This window comes from Carlito syrichta, unplaced genomic scaffold (assembly GCF_000164805.1).
Source record: "Carlito syrichta isolate Samal-C Ts95f unplaced genomic scaffold, Tarsius_syrichta-2.0.1 Scaffold303623, whole genome shotgun sequence".
NCBI classification, from domain to species: Eukaryota; Metazoa; Chordata; class Mammalia; order Primates; family Tarsiidae; genus Carlito; species Carlito syrichta.
In genome coordinates, this window is record NW_007247719.1 from 434963 (window position 1) to 454860 (window position 19898).

Consider the following 19898-nt stretch of genomic DNA (forward strand, 5'->3'; position numbering starts at 1 on the left):
AGGAAGATGCCAAGGTATTTCTTTTTTTGTGTGTGGCTATTGTGAATGGAATTGTGGTTTTTATTTGGGTTTCTGTTTGTTTATTATTGGTGTAGAGAAATATCTTTTGTACATTTATTTTGTATCCTGAGACTTTGTCAAAGGTCTTTATCAGTGTAAGGAGGTTTATGACAGATTCTCTTGGTTTTTGAGGTACACAATCATATCATCTGCAAAGAGAGATAACTTGACTTCCTCTTTTCCTATTTGGATACCCTTGATTGCCTCCTCTTCTCTGATTGCTCGAGCCAAGACTTCCAATACTATGTTGAACAGGAGGTGTGAGAGTGGGCATCCTTGTCTTGTTCCAGTTTTCAGGGGAAATGGTTCCAATTTTTGTCCATTTACGAGTATACTGGCTGTGGGTTTCTTGTAGATGGCTTTTACTATTTTGAGGTATGTTCCCCACATGCCTAGATGTTTAAGGGTTTTTATCAAGAAGGTGTGCTGGATTTTATCAAAAGTTTTTTCTGCATCTAATGATATAATCATGTGGTTTTTGTTTTCACATCTGTTGATGTATTTAATTACATTTATGGTTTTACGAATGTTGAACCAGCCTTGCATTCAGGAATGAAGCCTACTTGGTCATGATGAATGATTTTTGAGATGTATTGCTGGATCCGGTTTACTAGGATCTTGTTGAGAATTTTAGCATCTATGTTCATCAAAGATATTGGCATGTAGCTTTCTTTCTTTGTTGGATCTTTACCTGGCTTGGATATCAATGTGATGTTGGCTTCGTAAAATTATTTGGGGAGAGTTTTACCTTTTTTAATCGCCTGGAATACCTTCAGTAGGATTGGTATCAGTTCCTCCTTAAATGTCTTGTAGAATTCTGCTGGAAAGCCATCTGGACCAGGGCTTTTTTTTGTAGGAAGTTTTCTTATTACATACTTGATTGTTATTGGTCTATTTAGGGTCTCAATTTCTTCTTATTCCAACCTAGGTAGGTTGTGTGATGTCAGAAAGTCCTCCATTTCCTTAAGGTTTTCAAGTTTGTTTCCATACAAGTGTAGATAGTAGTCTCTAATGATCTTTTGTATTTCTTCAGGGTCAGATGTGACTTCATCTTTTGTGTTTCTGATTGTGCTTATTTGGTTTTATTCTCGTTTTTTCTTGGTCAGTCTAGCCAGGGGACCATCGATCTTTTTTATCTTTCAAAGAACCAGCTTTTTGTTTCATTGATTTTTTTGTATTATCTTTTTGTCTTCTATGTCCTGGATTTGGGCTTTTATTTTGGTGATCTGGATTCTTCTGCTGAAATTAGGGTTTTTGTGGTCTTGCTTTTCCAGCTTCTTTAGGTGGCTTGTTAGGTTGTTAATTTGTGTTCCTTCCATTTTCTTCATGTGTGTTTGTAGGGATATAAATTCCACTCTTACTATAACTTTTATGGCTTCCCAGAGATTTTGGTAAGATGTTTCTTCATTTTCATTTGTTTCCAGGTATCTTTTGATCTCTGTTTTGATTTCATCATTGATCCAGCAGTTGTTTACCATCATGCTGTTTAGTGTCCATGTCTTTGTGGGTTTTGGTGGGACCTTGTTGGTGTCAATGTTTATTTTTATTCCACTGTGGTCCGAGAAAGTGCATGGTAGAATTTCAGTCCTTTTAAATTTGCTTATGCTTGATTTGTGTCCAATTATGTAGTTGATCTTAGAATATGTTCCATGTGGTGATGAGTAGAATGTGTATTCTGTGGTCTTTGGATGGAGTGTTCTGTAGGTATCAATTAAGTCCATTTGGTCCAGAGTCTCATTGAGGTTCCGGATCTCCTTGCTGATTTTTTGTCCTGATGATCTGTCTAGGGTTGTGAGTGGGGTATTAAAGTCCCCAGCTATGATGGTATTAGAGTCAATATCTTTCTTTAGTTTTCCTAGAAATTGCTTTATGAAAGGTGGCACACCTAGGTTGGGTGCATATATGTTAGGATAGATATTTCTTGTTGATGGAGTGAACCTTTTACCATTATGTAGTGGCCCTCTCTATCTTTTTTAATTTTTGATAGCTTAAATGGTATTTTGTCTGAAATTAGGATCGTGACTCCTTTGATTTGTGTTCCATTCGCCTGAAAATTTGTTTCCCATCCTCTTACTTTGAGTCTGTGTATGTCCTTTCTAGTGAGATGGGTCTCTTGAAGGCAGTATATTGTTGCCTGGTGACATTTTATCCATTTTGCCATTCTATGTCTTCTCAGTGGTGCATTTAGTTCATTCACATTCAGGCTAATTATTGAAATGTGAGAGTTTGTCCCTATCATAGAGTTCTTATAGAGTTGTTGTTCTTCCACTTGGCTGTTTTTTGTTGTTGTTGTTGTTGTTGTCCTTCTTTTGGTTTTGGGGTTGGTTCATGTATATTTTATTCTTTTCCCTGTACTCTTGTGAAGAACGTTGTTCTTTTTTCCTTTTCCTCTGTGTTTAGTACTTTCTTAAGTGTTTCATGTAGAGATGGTTTGGTGGCAGCATAACTTCTCAGGGATTGGATATCTGGGAAAGATTTCAATTCTCCCTCACTGATGAAGCTTCGCTGGGTAGGTTATTCTTGGTTGAAATTGTTTATCTTTTAGGACTTTGAAGATAGGGCTCCAAGCTCTCCTAGCCTGTAGGGTTTCTGTAGATAAATCTGCTGCTATTCTGATTGGTCTTCCATGGTAGGTGATCTGACCTTTTTCTCTTGCTGCCTTTAGGATTTTTTCTTTTATGCCTACTTTGTTTAGGCAAATTATCATGTGTCTAGGAGTTGGTCTTCTCATTTGTTGTCTTGCAGGGGTTCTCTGAATCTCTTGTGTTTGAATTTTTGCATCACTGATTAGATAAGGGAAGTTTTCTTGAATGATCTCATGTAAAGTTTGTTCCAATGTGGTCTCTGTCTCTCTTTCTGCCTCAGGGAGTCCAATTACTCTTAGGTTAGGCCTTTTGAGGTAATCACTCATCTCTTGAAGGTTTTGTTCTGTCTTTTTGAGCTGTTTTCTGTGTTTTTAAGAGTTTGGGTTATTTCTATATTTTGATCCTCAAGTTCTGAGATTCTTTCTTCTGCTTGGGTAATTCTGCTTTCCATGCTTATCAGTTTGATATTTATTTCATTTACAGTATTCTTTATTACTGTTATCTCAGATATCAGCTCCTTCCTAGTTTCTTCTTGTATCTCCTCAATTCTTTTTAATCTCTCCATTATTATCTTGATATCTACATTTGCAGTTTGAGACCCTTCATTCTGGGGGCTCTTCATTGTTTGCATTCCAAAGTCAGTTTTCTCAGTGTCTGCCCTCCCAGGGGTCTGGGAGAGACCCTTACTCTTCTTTTGGTTTTTCTTCATTTGTGTAGATTTTTTTCTCTCTCCCCCTTTCCCTCCCCTTCTTCAATTCTATTTTTGAGGGAAGATGGGGTTGCTTTTATTTCTCTTCTTCAATATCCTGTTCTTCCTTATGAGGGTCTTCTGGCTTTGTTCACTTTTCAGGTTGGAGTATAGGCTGCTATCTGTACTTTTTGCAGTTTTGAGGTTTAATTGAGAGGGAAGCTGTGGTTCAGAATGTATATACTGATTCTAGTATCCACAAACAGGTATATGAGCACACTGGAACCTATTTCCCTCTGCCTTATAATCTTTCCGTTCAGCAGTATGTAATCTTGGTTCCTAGATTACAATGGGGGTATAAAAGAGGAAAATAATGGAGGAAGGTGGGGGTCAATAGGAAGTTAGAGAGAGAGAAGAGCGGGAGGGAAAACAGACATACATACCAACTACCAGGTGAGAAAGAGACACAAGGCCGGAAAGAAGTGAAAAAAGACATGTAAGAAAGATTCCCTAAAGAATACTGATAGCTACACAGAGACAGACCAATATAATCATGAAACAGTGTAAGTCAGAAGGCAAACAATGAATGTGATCAAAATAAACACTCAAAATGATAAAATCATAAGTCACAATAAGAGATCAAACTAAAATCACTTCAGCTCTGATCTCTGTCCTCTCCTCTTTGTTTTTTGTTGCAGGCAGCTAGGTTTACTCACAGCTTTGGTTTGGCTGCCTGGGAATTATTTTTATCTGATTCAGCTTAGGGGTGGGTCTTTGTCTCCTTTTTAGCCATGTTGCCTTAGGAACCGAGGTAGAGTTTGTTGATAGGTGGGCAGGGCAATGGAAATCTCTGCCTGGAGAAAGGCAGAAGCAGATTCTTTTTTGTAGATCCCTTTCTTTCTGCTTGTCTGGGTCCCCAAGCTTGGGGTCACATGATGAGTTCCTCAGCCAGCATGGGCCCGGAGTTCCATAGCTCCAAAGCTCCAATGGGCAGGCAGTGAGTGGTGAGAGTGGCCCAGGGCCCCCCACAGGGTACTTCAGCCAGGAATGGGACTGGTGTCTCTGAGGGGTGGGCACCTAGAGCTTCCCTGAGTGACCAGCAGCTTGGTGCTGGGTGCCGGGCAAGAGATGATGTAGCCAGGGAGCTAGCTGGGACCCGAGGCTCCCACGCACGTGGTGGAACAGCAGAAGCAGGGGGCTGCAATATCTGGCCCTGCATGGGACCGAAGGTCCCCAGGCCTCAGACCAGCGTGGCTGGTGGTGGGCTGGGGGATGGGGGAAGAAAAGTAAGAGTCTTTTTGGGAACTCACATTCAGAGAATCTCACAAGTTCACCTATGCCGTCACCATCTTGTTCTCCCACCTTAAATATACTTTAATATTGATTTTACATAGATACCTTAAGTTAGCTTGACCACAGATGAATTCAATATTCCCACCTCAAAATCTCTTCTATTCAGAGAGAGCTATAATGAAACACCCCAGTTTACATAATCAATAACCTAAATATCATACTTCAGGGCCCCTTTCCCTGTACTCTATCCCTCATATTTAGTAATTAAGTGACCAATTTGTAGAAAGAGGATTTTTTTTCTAAGCATTTCTCAAATTTCCCTTTGATACAATTACCATTCAAGTACCAAGATAATCACTTTAAAATCCTTTGCAGACTGAGTTGATTGCTCTCCTTAGCACATATTCATAACACATCATTACTCTGAAGATCATTCCCAAAGCTTTTATAATGTGATGCAATGACCACTACTGCTGTCATTCTACAAGTTGAACTTGATGCTGAAATAAGATGGAATTTATATGAGGCAACTCCCCTTCTCCAGGGTACTAATGTGCATATATATTTCCTTTCTATCTATACATAAGTCTGGGGCACCTCATGCCATTAAAACATACACAAATGCACTTTCCTCTGTAGTCTGGGGCTCCTCTATGGCTAATTATTGACTGGGGAAATTAAGAACATAGCATACTGGGTCACAGGGCTTGTCAATCATTACTTCTTGGGTCTAGGGAGTTATTGGGACTTGTGGCCTCCATTGTTTAAAAAGGTTTTATTAGGATGAATTCTCTCCAATATCTTGGAAGCTTGCTAGAGCATTGAATCTTATTTCCCATGGTATTATAGTTTATTGCTTTCTCTGCTCAGAGGAGGAAGCCTGATCTTTTGTGTACAAAGGAAACGATATTGGAGCAAATCAACTCTTGTGAAAGAATGCTGTCACATGTTGTTCAATTTTCTGTCAGTTAGACTATGTTGTCTCCTCTAGTAACTGGAGAACAGAGGATATAGATTGCTGGTAGGAAGAAGAACTGACTATGCCAGGCACAGAAATTCAATAGTAGGGATCTAGTTCTTGCTTCTGCTTTCCCAACAACCTCCATGACCCTCCTAGGAGTTGCTGTAGAATTTTCTTGCACAGTCTACTCCCAGACCTTACAAACTCTTTTCACTCTTATTTAATGATTATAGAATGAATATAAAAGCAAAATATTTATTCAAATATCAATAGTGCAAAATTAAAAGTAGACTGAGATAGATCTCATGTCTCAGAAAAATTATAAGAGAACAATTACTTTATAAATTCAAGCTGCCTATGAATTTCATATACAAAGCACTGTCAAAAGGCTATGACTTAAAATTATATAATAAACCATAATAAGACATCACAGTGGGCCAGCCTTTCTCTCCTTTTGGTCCTGTTTCATGGACTTTCCCTACCTTGTTATGAAGCCATCTGAGCATGTAAGTCTTACCTTAGAATGAGATGGCATTGCTCCATTATTAGTGTAAGTGGACATATCTTCAGCAGAACTATGTCATTAATAAATTAGAGAGATACAAAAGCAAAGATCTGAGTATCACATGTTCTCACTCATATAGTGGACCTTGAAAATATATCATAATACTATAAGAAAAGGATTGACAGTGGTAAGAAACTATGGGTGGGGAAGGAAGGTGAAGGGAGGTGGGATTAACGGTAGTCAATATATGTCTGGGAATGGGAAGACACCCCTTATCAACAAGAATGCCTGAACAAAGCATATTTGTATACCTAACCCTTAACTGTACCCCACATTATCAAAATTAAAAAATATTGAAAATAAATAAATAAATAAATAAGAGAGGTAAAGTTTCCCTAAATATGGACTTAGACCGTGTTGCATCAAAACATGATTATGATGGGAAAGTGTTGTGGTAGCTTTATATCATGTCTATAAATTCTTTCACATGCCTCCCATTGAAGGCATTTGTACATTTGAACTACTAGATAAAAGGTCTGAGGGGTCCATGCTGTGAGGAAGTCCTGGGCACATGTAGAGGTCTTTTGTAGGTGCTCCCGCCAACAATCCCAGCTGAAGTCCCATATGAGTGAAGCTGCCTCCAGAGGATTCCTGACTGAATTTGTCAGCTCAAGTTGCCATAAAAAATGCCATTGACAATGAAATAGCTTAAACCCACAGTTTTGGAGACTGGAAAGTTCAATATCAAGGTTCTAGTCAAATCAGTTTCAGGTGAGAGCTCTCCTCCTGGCTTGCAAAGATCTGCTTTCACATTGTTCTCACAAGGTGAAGAGAGAATGATTTACCTCTTCTCTCTCTCTCCTCTCCTCCCCCTTTTCTTACAAAATCATCAATTCCAGCATAAGGGAGCTACTCTCGTGACCTTATCTTACGCTACCTTTCAAAGGCCCTGTCTTCAAATACCATAAAGGTGGAGATCAAGTCTACAACACATAAATGGAAATTGAAGGGGGCACAATTCAATCCACAGCACTGATTGGGGCCATCAAGTAACTTCCAGCAGAGGCCCTGGACTTATTGGAGCAGAATAAAACCATTTCCTATCCCTCTTCCAAATTCCTGACTCACAGTATCTGTGAACATAGTAAAGTGGCTGTTTATAACTGCTACATTTCAGGGTAATTTGTTATACAGCAACATATAATCAGAATAGGCGTATGTGTGTATTTAGGTGTGGGTGAATTTAGGTGTGGGTGAATCTCTGTGCTTTCAAATAGTTACTCAAATGTATTATAAGTAGAGACCAGAAAATGAGCAGGAAGAGGGAAATAATCTAGCTTCACCTCCGCCAAAAAAAGGGCAAGAGTTGGTGATTTATCTGTAGTCATAGTAAACCAGTCTCTGAAATGCGCTGGACTGCTTTGTTTAAATATAGAAGAGGATAGAGTTGGGGAAGGGAGGAAGACTCTGTACTGTGACAGGGCATAGATTTCCTTTAAAAGTTATGGGTTTTCATCATCAATCATCCCTGAGAATGGAGAAGTTAAGAAACTCATGGATTGGGTACTGAGTAAAGAGATATGATCAAAAACATTCTCGCTGTAGAATAAAAATAGCAGGCCTTAGGTAAAGAAAAATGACAGTCAGGGTTAGCAGGCTGTCACTCGACTAAATTCACTCAGTACTTTCCACTGTGAAGCAGCCTTAACTACAAAGATGTTTTCTCCAGAAGCTGAGATATTATTAGGCAAGATTCTGGAAACAACTGCATGAGGTCTAAGCCTTTAATCAAGATTTCAGTGAGAACAAATGAGCAAAGGGTAAACGCAGAAAGAAAGATTTTGGGAAGAAGAAGAAAGGGGAACATCGAAGAATGTTGGAACATAGGCTCAATTCTTGCAAGAACTTGCCAGTTTGTGTTTAAACAGAGAGTTAATTTGGCGGTGTCTAATGCCATCATTTGCCCCTCTTGTCTTAGAATTTTTCCCAGTCCAAAAAAAAGTGAACCCCTGTAGCTACGTTTGTAGTATATGATAATCAGACCAAGTGCAGACAACTGACAAGAGTTTGGTCAATCAGATTCATTCTCTTTGGAATTTAGTTGGTAGCGCAGAATCTGCAAAATGGTAGAGCCAGAAGGCAGGAGAGGCCACTGTATGACATTATTCTAAATACTCAGGGAAAAAATGATGTGGATGAATGGGGGGGAGATAGTCAAGAGATCATCTGTTCCCATAGGGCTGGATGGAGTGGGTGCCTGGGTTGCTGGTGGTTTTTCAGTAGCTGGTTACTTACTCATGAGGTCTGGTTGATTGTCTTGTTTCTCAATCTGTAATGTTATCCCTGGTTTCTTAAGGTAGAATTCTCTGTGTTACTCTAAGTAGGTTATACATCTTGCAACTCAGTGAGGCTTAATTAAGATAACATTTATGGCAGACAAAGGGTCAGGAATCACTTTCAAATCTCACTTGCTTAAAAGATTCTTTTCTTACTAATGACACATTTTTGTGATCCCTCTAGGATATGCTAATAAATATGTAACTCAAACACCAGGAACCTAAGTATCAAGTACCTGTATAATATGACATTCATAGAAACTGTATTCTGAATTCTCAAAATTTTATAATAAGGATAAACCAGTGAAGTTTACTTAATCCACATGATATTGGATCAAGGGTTCACACTGTTTTATTTTTTATTTTCTTTATTATTATAAAGATGTGGGGTACAATTCAGGGTTAGGTATACAGACATTGATTATGCGGGTACCCTTGTTGCTGAGGCATGTCATTCCCTCCCCTAGCAGTTTACCTCAACTGCCAATCTCATCCCCCCTCCCCTAACAGTTTCCCGTTACTGCCAAACGCTTTCTTAAGTCCCACTTATGAGTGAGAACACATGGTACTCTGTACTTTGTTTCTGTGATAGATCACTGAGTATGATCGACTCCAAATCCATCCAAGTTGCTGAGAAGTTCATATATTTGTCCTTCTTTATGGCTGCATAAAATTCAATCATGTATATGTACCAGATTTTCTTTATCCAGTTCAGCTTCAATGGGCAACTTAATTGGTTCCATGTTTTTGCTATTGTGAATAGAGCTGCAACAAACATATGTGTGCAAGTATCTTTTTTGTAGAATGATTTGAGTTCCTCCGGTATATCACACTGTTTTTAACTAGAAATCTTTCTGTAAAAATGTAATTTTTTTATCTATCCAAAGTTTCTCAATTATAGCATACTCTGAAATTTCTCCCTCTGTTTCATTGGCATACAGATGCTTATCCATCATCATTTTCCAATACTGTTGTCTTCTAGAGTAGGGGAGGGGGGCGCAGATTCTATACTGTGAGTAGGGCATAGATTTCCTTTAAACGTTATGGGTTTTCGCCACCAATCAATCCTGAGAGTGGAGAAGTTAAGAAACTCATGGATTGGGTACTGAGAAAGGAGATATGATCAAAAACATTCTCACTGTAGAATAAAAGTAGCAGGTCATAGGTTAAGAAAAATGACAGTCAGGATTAGCAGGCTGTCACTCTACTAAATTCGCTCAGTGCCTTCCACCGTGAGGCAGTCTCAACTACACAGATATTTTCTCCAGAAGTTGAGATATAATTAGGCAAGATTCTGGAAACTACAAGAGGTCTAAGCCAATGAGAACAAATGGGCAAAGGGTAGATGCAGAGAGAAGGACTTCTACTCCATCTCTAAGAAGTTACCTGCTGAAGCCACATTAAGCCTTTCTAACGCAGTATCACGACCTCTCATTTCTATGCACCTTCTTCTTACTTGTGCCTTACAGAGGTCCCATAAAATGTAATTATTCTATATCTCTTAAGGCTTAGGAGACATGGGCTGCCTACAATGAAAGGATGGAGGTGGAAAATGAGGTCTTATCCTTAGATGACACCTCCAGTGCGAAGAGTGATGACAAGACTTCTTGCTGCCCATTTAGCTGAATGCGAATGGAGAAAACTAAAAATTAATTAATCACAATGTCAGAATGAGCCATCTGCTCAATTTTAAATTCTTGGAAGCTTTCAGTTAGATGAAATTCCCTAGAGCATCTATAAGTTCAGATTAAGAAAGCCAATGCTTTTTTATTTAATTAGCAGATTCCATTTCTCTACTATGGGAGACAAATGTCTGGTACATATAGCAGACTCCAGTAGGAGTATATTACAGTATATGTCACAGTGTATTCACTTTCTAGTGGATTTTTTTTTAAGTCAAGAGTCTCACTCTGTTGCCAAGGTTGGAGTGCAGTGGCAAGCTCACAGCCACTGCAGCCTCAACCTGCTGGGCTCAGGCGATCCTTCCAACTCAGCCTTCCTAGTAGCTGGAACTACAGGCCCAAGCCACCATGCCCAGCTAATTCTCTGACTTATTGTAGAGATGAAGCCTTGCTTGTTACGAAGGCTGGGCTTGAACCCCTTGGCTCAGGCAATCCTCTCGCCTCCGCCTTCTGAAGTGCTGAGATTGCAGGCATGAACCACCGTGCCCAGCTCTAGGGCATATTTTATAAGATGACTATGTGTTGTCTAATTTTATGTGTCAAGTTGACTGGGCTATGAGGAGCCCAAGACATTCGGTCAAACATTATTCTGGGTGTGTGTCTGTGTTTCTGAATGAAATAAACATTTGAATTGAGGAAAGCACATTGCCCTTCCAAATGTGAGTGAGCCTTATCCAATCAATTGGAGATTTGAAGACTTGAACAGAACAAAAAGGGCTGAGTAAGAGGGAACTCTTCCCACCTGATTGCTTGAACCACAATATGGGTCTTATGCTGCCCTAGGACTGAAACTAATACCATTGTCTCTCCAAGTTCTCAGAACTTCAGACTCAGACTAGACCTATACATTGACTTTGCTGGGTCATCAGCTTGTCTACTGTAGATCTAGGGAATCTTCAACCTACATAATAATTTGAGCCATTTCTTAAAGTATCTCTCTCCCTCTCACTCTTTCTCTATATATACAAAGAGTTCTCTCAACTTGCAACGTTTTAACTTGATGATGGTTTTATCAGACATAACCCCATTGTAAGTAGAGAAACATCTACGATGGTTTGGCTTATGATTTTTCAACTTACAGTGTGTTTGTCACTATGTAACCCTATCATAAGGTGAGGGATATATATACACATATATGTGCACATGTGTATGTGTACACATACATACACCTATATATATTTTTGATAAGTACAGACTAGGAGAAGGACTTTGTCAAGAGTCAGAAGCAAAGGCAAGCAAGTTGATGGAGTACAGAAATGAAACTCATAGATGTCGTATGCAGCTAGGCCTGTGTTAGAGCCTGGCTCTGTCACTTAATCTTTCCAAGTCTTAGTTTCTTCACTGTAAAATGGGAAAGATAGCATCTGAATCAAAGGGTGAATATTAAGTGGGATTAATATATGGATTTGCTTGGCATGGCACCTGATTCTTAGCAAGTGCTTGATGAGTGATTAAGATTATTACTTACTCAAACCTGCTAGAAAAGTTCAGCCTTCATCACTGTGTTGTAGGTGAAATCTCATAGTCCTCACCTCCCTCCCTCTCCCACACTCATGAATCTGGTGTCCCAGTAGTCCTAGAAGCTGAGGCACCAGTTGATTCTTCAACAGCATCACCTGTCCAATCTATCTCCATGGATTTTCACACCCACAAGCTATTGGAGGCATGCACTCACCTTATTTCTTTCTGTTTTTTGTTTTCTTCAAAGACAATTCTCAGGATCTTGATTTTAAAATGTTTTTATTACTTGATTCTAAGAACAGTAGATAACACCAAAAACACGAGCGATGGGAAATGACAACTTTTGAGGTGCTTACATTGTTTTCACAATTATGATGTGAGAGCTGAAGATGCCACACAGAGAAAAACAAGATGCTGTTTATAATATACCTAAAGCAATTCCTAGCACATAGCAGATGCTTGATAAATGGTGATTCCCCTACCTAGTCATGACAGCCCTGGTCATGACAGACTTGAGGATGGCACTAATGCCCCAACTCCACAAACATCTCACTCTATGGAGGTCTTATCCTAGAGACAATAAAGGGCGTCATGACCTTTCATTTCTTTCTCAAGCTTCAACTTTCTGCTTGACTCCCTGTCATTCTGTCAATCTGTGTCTCTGTAGGAGCACTTATTAGTTTTCCTCCTTTCTTCCCTCTTTCATCCATCCTTTTGTCCATCATTTTTCTTTATCAATTTATCTCACTATTTTATTGCTTTTTTCTCTTCCTTCTTCATTCTCCTTCTTCCTTTCCCCTTTCTTTCTTTCTCTTCTCTTTTTTGTATTCTTATTCTCCAGTCAGTTATTTTCTCTTATCTTTTTTCATCCCTTTAATTCCAACCTTTCTTTTTTCCTCCCTCCATTTCCCTTTCCCTTTCTCACTCCATGCTTCCTTATTTTATTGTTTTAATTGCTTCCCTTTGTTGTTTTAATCTTTCTCTGACTTATTTTTATTTCCTCATTTTCTTTTACCATCTTCCTTTTTCCCTCTCATTCCCTTCCTCTCTTTCTTCCTTTGACATCGAACATGTCAATGTCTGGGGCTAATAACCAAGAAAAGAAAAAATCACATGCATGCACTTTCAGAAAGAATCTAGTATCCCGACAGGAAGGACAAGAACTCAAATGGAAAGACATGATTTTTAAAAAGAGTCCAAATGAGAGCCTTGTGGACCTATCATTGGGCCTGGGCTTGCCTAGACATTTTCCACTCCTTGTCTCGAAGCTTGGTCCGCTCAATTTTCCCAGTGACAGTCTTGGGCAGGTCCAAGACAAACTCCACCTGTTGGAAAAAAATCAGACCAAGGTGGGTCATCCATGATCATAATGGAGTTGGATTTTTCAGAGGATCTGCTATAGGTTGAGGAAAAATTTTTTTTAATTTTTTTATTTTTTGAGTCAGAGTCTTACTCTGTCACCCAGGCTGGAGTGCAGTGGCACATTCACGGCCACCGCAGCCTTGACCTACTGGGCTTAGGGGATCCTTCTGCCTCAGCCTTTCAAGTAACTGGAACCACAAGCATGTGCCACCACATCTGGCTAATTTTTTGATTTATTGTAGAGATGAGGTGTTGCTCAGGTTGGTCTCGAACTCCTGAGTTCAGATAATCCTCTCGCCTCCACCTCCCAAAGTTCTGGGTTTACAGGCTTGAGCCACCATGCCCAGTGAGGAAAAGTTATTGAGGCTGGAGGATCTTTAGGGATGCTTGCTACGAAATAAGAAGCTTCAGAAAGTGCTCTGGAGTAAGGATCAGAAGAGGTAGCTAGAACTGAGCATAATGTTCTAGTCAACTGGTCTTTGACAAACTCTCAGACAGAGAAAAAGCAGCATAATGAAAATATTAATAACATAGCTTGGTAGTCAGACACCTAAGTCTCAGCATCATGCTCATCTATCAGTTATCTAGCTTTAGATAACTTCTATGCCTTTGCTAAGGCTCAATTTCCCCACTCAGTAAACTGGGAGATAATAACAACCTTATTGGGTTGTTGTGGGGACAAAAAGAGATTATGCAGGCTAAGTTCTTGGTATGGAGTCAGCACACAAAAATCTTAGCTGTGGTTATTAATCTGAAATGGAGAGAGTAGACATCTGAGAGTTAGAATACCCAGTTGTGAATTTTACCTCACTAATGTCCTATTAATGTACCCTGGGAAAAACTACAAAATCTCTTCAATGTCATTATTCTCAATTGTTAAAAGGAATATTTGAAGTTAAGGACTCTTCATCTCTAATATTCCTGAATCCTAAGATATGGATGATGAAGGTCATTCATTGAGGCTTCTAGCTATATGGCTTAGCTTGCTGTGGCACTGGTCTAGGAGTCAGATGGTCTTAGGTTTAATAAAAATAATTACAATAGGGATAGTAACAGGTAAAAGTATCTTCTTGGCAGCTGGTGTGAGATTCTTCCAAAAGGCAAGACTAACTTTGTTGAGAAAAGCATTTGTTTAAGCCCCAGTGGGTTGAAACAGGGATTAGCAAACTATAACCTGTGGGTGAAATACAACACACTTCCTGTTTTTACAAGCAAAATTTTATGGAAACACAGTCACAACCATTCATTTGGGATTAGTTTCTGGATGCTTTAGCAATGCAAGGGTAAAGTGTGAAGTGGTATAATTACAACAAAGACCACGTGGCCTGAAATATTTACAATTTTGCCTCTGAGATTTAGATAGAGTAGAAGGAAGTCAAGGAATGGGGGGAGGTTCTGTTTCAATGCTAAGAAGGATGCTAATCTGCTTGTTATGCAGAAAGGAGCAGAAGAGACTGAGTGTGGTGGGTGGAAAGAGGGAAAAGATAGAAAGAATCTGCTCTCGTGGGAATTCCAGAGGAGTAACTTGTGGAAAGAGACACCTCTACTGAGGTTATTTGAGTAATACACTGTATACAGTGCAATAGGACCCCTCCACTTGATCATCTGAAATATCATGTTAAAAATCAAAAATCAGCCGGGCTCGGTGGCTCAGCCTGTAATCTCGCGCCTTTGGGAGGCTGAGATGAGTGGATTGCCTGAGCCCGTGGGTTCGAGACCCTCTACAATAAATCAAAAAATCAGCCAGGCATGGTAGTGAATGCCTGTAATTCTGGCTACTCAGAAGGCTGAGGCGGAAGAATCGCAGGAGCCCAGCAGGTTGAAGCTGCAGTGGCTGGGAGCGGCCACTGCACTCCAGTCTGGTTGACAGAGTGAGACTCCAACTCAAAAAAAAAAAATCAAAAATCATGTTTGGTATGATTGGATTTCAGGTCTCATTTGAAAATATTTATTAAACCTTTATTATGTGCCAGTCATTCTTCTGAGTGTCGAATGCTTTACAAATATGAACTCATCCTTTACCTGTGACGGGGTAACACCATTATTCCCATTTTACAAAAAAGAAACTGGAGGACAGAGAGGGGATTGAGTAAGGGATGGAAGTAAATTTTGAAACCAACAGCCTGACTCCCAAGACGGTGCTATGCTGCCTCACTGTCAGTTTGAGGCTGAAAGTTCATGCAGTGGTCTCTTTGATACACAGCTGAGACTCCCCTTCAGGAATGTAGTACTTACTCCCCACTGCCAGACCCCTCTGAGGATTGCCTCAGCAGAATGCAGCGATCTTGTCCAGGGCAGCCTGTATACATGCCTGCTCTACACAGGGCTATAAAGACCCCCTTCTTCTTCTTACCCTGCTTCAGGAAAACACTGAAAGGTTGTCCTAGCTTGAGAATTCCCCATGGGCAGACTGAGATTCCCATTGAGACTGAATCACAGTGCAACTTCACCCTCTACCTAATCCTGCTCCTTTCCTTTCCTTTCCCTTTCCCCTTTTCTTCCCCAGACATTGAGTCCAAAACTCGCTGATAAATCTCTTGCATGCTAATATTAAGGGTCTGCTTCTCAAGAACCCCACCTATGACAATGAGCCTGTGCTAAGGAAAAGCCAGAGGAAATTCGGGTTATATAAGAATCTGAGGAGTTCTAAGCTTAACATAGTTACTCCCACCTTCTACCCCAGATTTCAGGTATTATTTTCTTTCCCTGGGACAAGCTCCTATCTGGTATCCAAATCCAACAGCTAGGTTCTCCTGCTATGTCAACCTCCAAGCCTAAGCTCCCAACCCCTGAGTGAAAACAGCTGAAAACAGGTAGAATGGATTCTATGCCTTTTGTCTTTTCTGGTAGGAGCACTTTCATCTTTCCAATTAAGAGTCCCTCCCTCACTTAGTCTACGTCATGGTGCAGAGCAGCCCTCACTCTCCCATCATTTCTGTATTTCTCCAAGAATGATCACAGGACCCTGAACTGGTCAATCAGAGTGTTCTGTTCTTTTGGTTACAGGGACTGGCTTAACAGTGGGCACATGCCCTAAGTTGGTCTGCTGAGAATTAACCAGGAGACATTTGCCTATGTTTTGGGGCAAACTTGATTTATTTTTACTGGAGTTTGCTAAGCTGCTAAGAATGCATATTTGGAAATGATGGGGCCACAAAGAGAATCCATTTCAAGAAATAAAGCCAATATAAAGAAAGGAGACCCAAGCGGTGAAAGAGAGACCCCTGGCCATATGATATAAATGCCTGGGATCACCCATGATGAAAGCTTTACACACATCCGGTCTTTTCAGTTGCATGAACAATACATTTCAAGTTAAATTTTTTGTTACTTGCAACTAAGAATTGCATAACACAGAAAATGTTATAGCAAGATCCCAGTGCAGAGAGTCGTCTAAAGGCCAGGTACTGGCTAGAATTTGTTCCTTTGGGATGAACTGACTTTTAATTCAGAGTGAATCAAAGGGGGAGATCATTTTTTAGACATCAAGATAGTCACTGGATTGTCATTTTGGGCTTTCTTGGGCATAGGAAGAATTTCAGAATTACAACCCTAGACCTCATCCTGAAGAAGAGAAATATGACAGGAGTGCCTTCTCTTCTTTCCCAAATTCAAGGGACATAGGAGCTCAGAGGCCTTACCTTCCTTGGGTACTTGTATGGAGCTGTCACTGACTTCACATGCTGCTGCAGCTCCTTGGTGAGCTTATTCGGGTCATGGGACAGGAACTGTGGGGCCAGAACCACAAACGCCTTCACAACCTGCAGCAAGGATATGAAGGCCAAGAGAGAAGGAATTAGAGAGTGTAGTCATCTCCTGGGATAGTACAAAATCAGTGTTAAGACTTCTACCACAGACATCATCTTTTTTTTTTTTGAGTTGGAGTCTCACTCCGTCACCCAGGCTGGAGTGCAGTGGCCACTCCCGGCCACTACAACCTCAACCTACTATGCTCCAGCGATTCTTCCACCTTAGTGTTCCAAGTAGCTGGAACTACAGGCACGTGCTACCACTCCCGGCTAATTTTTTTTTTTTATTGTAGAGATGAGGTCTCGAAAGTTGCCCAGGCAGTTCTCGAACCCACGGACACAGGCAATCCACTCACCTCAGCCTCCCAAAGTGCTGGGATTACAGGCTGAGCTACCAAGCCCGGCTAGACATCACCATTATAATGATCCGCAATCATACCTTGCAATATCTGGCCCAAGGGAAAGGGAGAAACTGAGGACACAAATGGCTGTGGCTCCAGCTCTCTTTCTCTCTCTGGTTTTATTGGATGAGTAGGTAGACAATAGATTGAGATCAGACTCATCTTACACCCAAGGAACAATAGAGAATAATGAGCAGAAAGTAGATACAGAGAGAGGAGAAGAGAAGAGAGGAAAATAAAGACTGGGAGCCATAACCCTAAATGATTTGTTTAACCTCTACAAACTTCAGCTTACCCACCTGTAAAATGGAGATAAATCATCATGTTTAATTTATGGGAAATAAAATGAAATCATATGGAGCAGAGTTTAGCTTAGAGCTGGGCACATGGGATTTGATCAGTAGAGAAAACCTTTTCGACCTCACTTGTCCAGTGGCTCCAATGGTTTTCTGTGGGATTGTTTCATTGCCAGATTTGCACACTGCAGAAATGTACTAGAACATTAATCCACATCTCTCACCTTCACCTTTCTCTACATGCGCAAGGAGTTCCATCAGATTCCATCTGGGCCTATTCCTATAACTCTGACATTTTAGGGGTCTTTCTTCTTCCACATATTTTCACTGTGAACACCAAGGCTCAGAAGCTCTATCCCTTGGTTCAAAATCCTCCTCTGTTCTCCTAGTCAGGAATCAAATTCTGATTTAAATAGCAAATAGCTGAATGGAATCCCTCCAACCTCAAGATAATAGACTTTATATGGCGCTTGATTCATGTTAGGGCTTATTCCAAGCACTTTAGATGTAGATATTAGTGCATTTAATTATCATAACAATCCTCATCTTGCAGATGGGGAAACTGAGGAACAGGCAGGCTAAAAAGATGACCCAAGGTCACTTAGCTAATAAGTGACTGGGACAGGATTTGGATCCAGGCTGTCCAGTCCCAAAGTCCCTGTGACACTGCCCTTAAGTTCATATCTGTACACCCCCAGGCTTCAACTTCGCCATTACCTCTCCTCGGACAGGGTCTGGACTGCTGATCACAGCTGTCTCGACCACAGCAGGGTGCTCCATCAGTGCATTCTCTACCTCTGAGGGCCCAATTCGGTACCTGCAGAAGAACCTATTCTTCAGAGAGGAATGGACACCCAGACTATAGGCCATCCCCAAACTCTAGAATGAACCAAAACAAAGATCAAGATTACCCTTCCCAGACTAGAAACCAAGCTCACCCACTGGCATTAATGATATCATCTTTCCGCCCCATGAACTGGAAATAACCATCTTCATCCTTGATTCCCTGGTCTCCCAGAAGCCAAAATTCCCCTCGAATGTTGGCTGCTGTCTTTTGGGGATTGTCCTGGTAACCAAAAAAAGAGAGAATCATTGTTCCTGCAAAGCCTAATTTCATTGCCCCATGGCTGTGCAGGTGTGCATTTTAAAACTTGAACAACTGCAAATAGTGGACCTGCACCAAAACCCAGACCCCAGGTTGAACTGGATTTCCTCCCTATATTGCAGTTATTCTACCCAGAGTCTCTCAGTTACTCCCCTGGGTCTGTCTGATGGATAATATTGATGTATTTGTTCATTCATGCTCTAGGGCATCTTCCTCGGCTGATTCCCTGGACAGCCTATCTCCCTGCTCACTCCATGACATCACTTAAGGGTATTAGTTTCATTAGGCATTTTTCTTGTCTTCTTTGGTATATCTGAAAGTTCTGGAGACATACCAGGAAATTCCCAGGGCTCAGATTGCTGTGTATATATTTACAATGGCTGAGCCTCTCTATTCTGCTGAGGTACTTGTTTATGAGTAATGAAAAAGCTTAAGGATTATCCCTTGTCGGTGCATCCTTATACCTTACTCAGGTATAGGGTAGTGGGCTCCAGATAGGATATTCAGTTACTGTGTTAGAAGGTGACATACAGAATTTTTATTATTATTTGAGGCGGGGTCTCACTCTGTCGCCCAGGTCGGTGTGCTGTGGCATGATCATGGCTCACCTTCTGAGTTCAGATAATCCTTCTGCCTCAGCCTCCCAAGTAGCTGGGACTACAGTACAGGTATGTGCCACAATGCCCAGCTAATTTTTTGCTTTATTGTAGAGACTAAGCCTTTCTATGTTGCCTAGGCTGGTCTTCAACAACTGAGGTCAAGCAATCCTCCTGCCTCAGTCACCCAAAGTGCTGGGATTACAGGTGTGAGCCACCACACCCAGCCCAGAATCCTTAACCTAGCTCCTTCATTGGAAATATAGGGATATTGAAGGCCAGAAACATTGAGAAGCTTGTCAGAGGCCCAATAACTATCACAGATGATAGAACTGACATCAGAAACCACATTTCTTGATCACTAGCTGGGCTTTCTCATGGTCACCATGCAGCCTCTGTTGGCTTTAAGTACATCTGTCAACTCCTCTGCATCTGTTTCCTTGTCTATCAAATGGAGAGACACCCATATCTTAGCTATCTTGCTGGCACGTGAGAGTTAAATAGGCTAGCACACTGGAAAGGCTTGGAGGAAGGCATAGTGTGGGTGCCCGGATTCTGAGGCTCAGATTTCCTCTTCTGTATAATGGGAATGACAATTTGAATCTACAGCAATTATTTTATTTAATACACAAATTTAACACATTTAACTCATATATCACTATTGTGTTATAAAACTATCAATGCCTTAACATATCCATAATAATGTTATAAGGTATCATAATATACAATTCAGAGATAAGGAAACTGAGGCATGAGATCAGTAACTTGCCCAACTAAGATCACATAGTACATAGTGGAGCAGGGCCTTGAATTCAAGA

The 19898-nt window shown here is 40.6% G+C and overlaps 1 protein-coding gene across 1 annotated transcript in view; it reads right to left on the reverse strand.

The window, feature by feature from the left end:
* Positions 1-12763: 12763 nt before the first annotated feature.
* ACSM2B (acyl-CoA synthetase medium chain family member 2B) overlaps positions 12764-19898 on the reverse strand; it is a 23919-nt gene continuing 16784 nt past the window's right edge. The window contains exons 11-14 of the mRNA XM_008058754.1: positions 18318-18445; positions 18097-18196; positions 16575-16694; positions 12764-12896 (exon numbers count right to left, since the gene is read on the reverse strand). Coding sequence (XP_008056945.1) covers positions 12792-12896; positions 16575-16694; positions 18097-18196; positions 18318-18445 — 453 coding nt within the window. The 3' untranslated portion in view covers positions 12764-12791. The remainder of the gene's footprint in view (positions 12897-16574; positions 16695-18096; positions 18197-18317; positions 18446-19898) is intronic.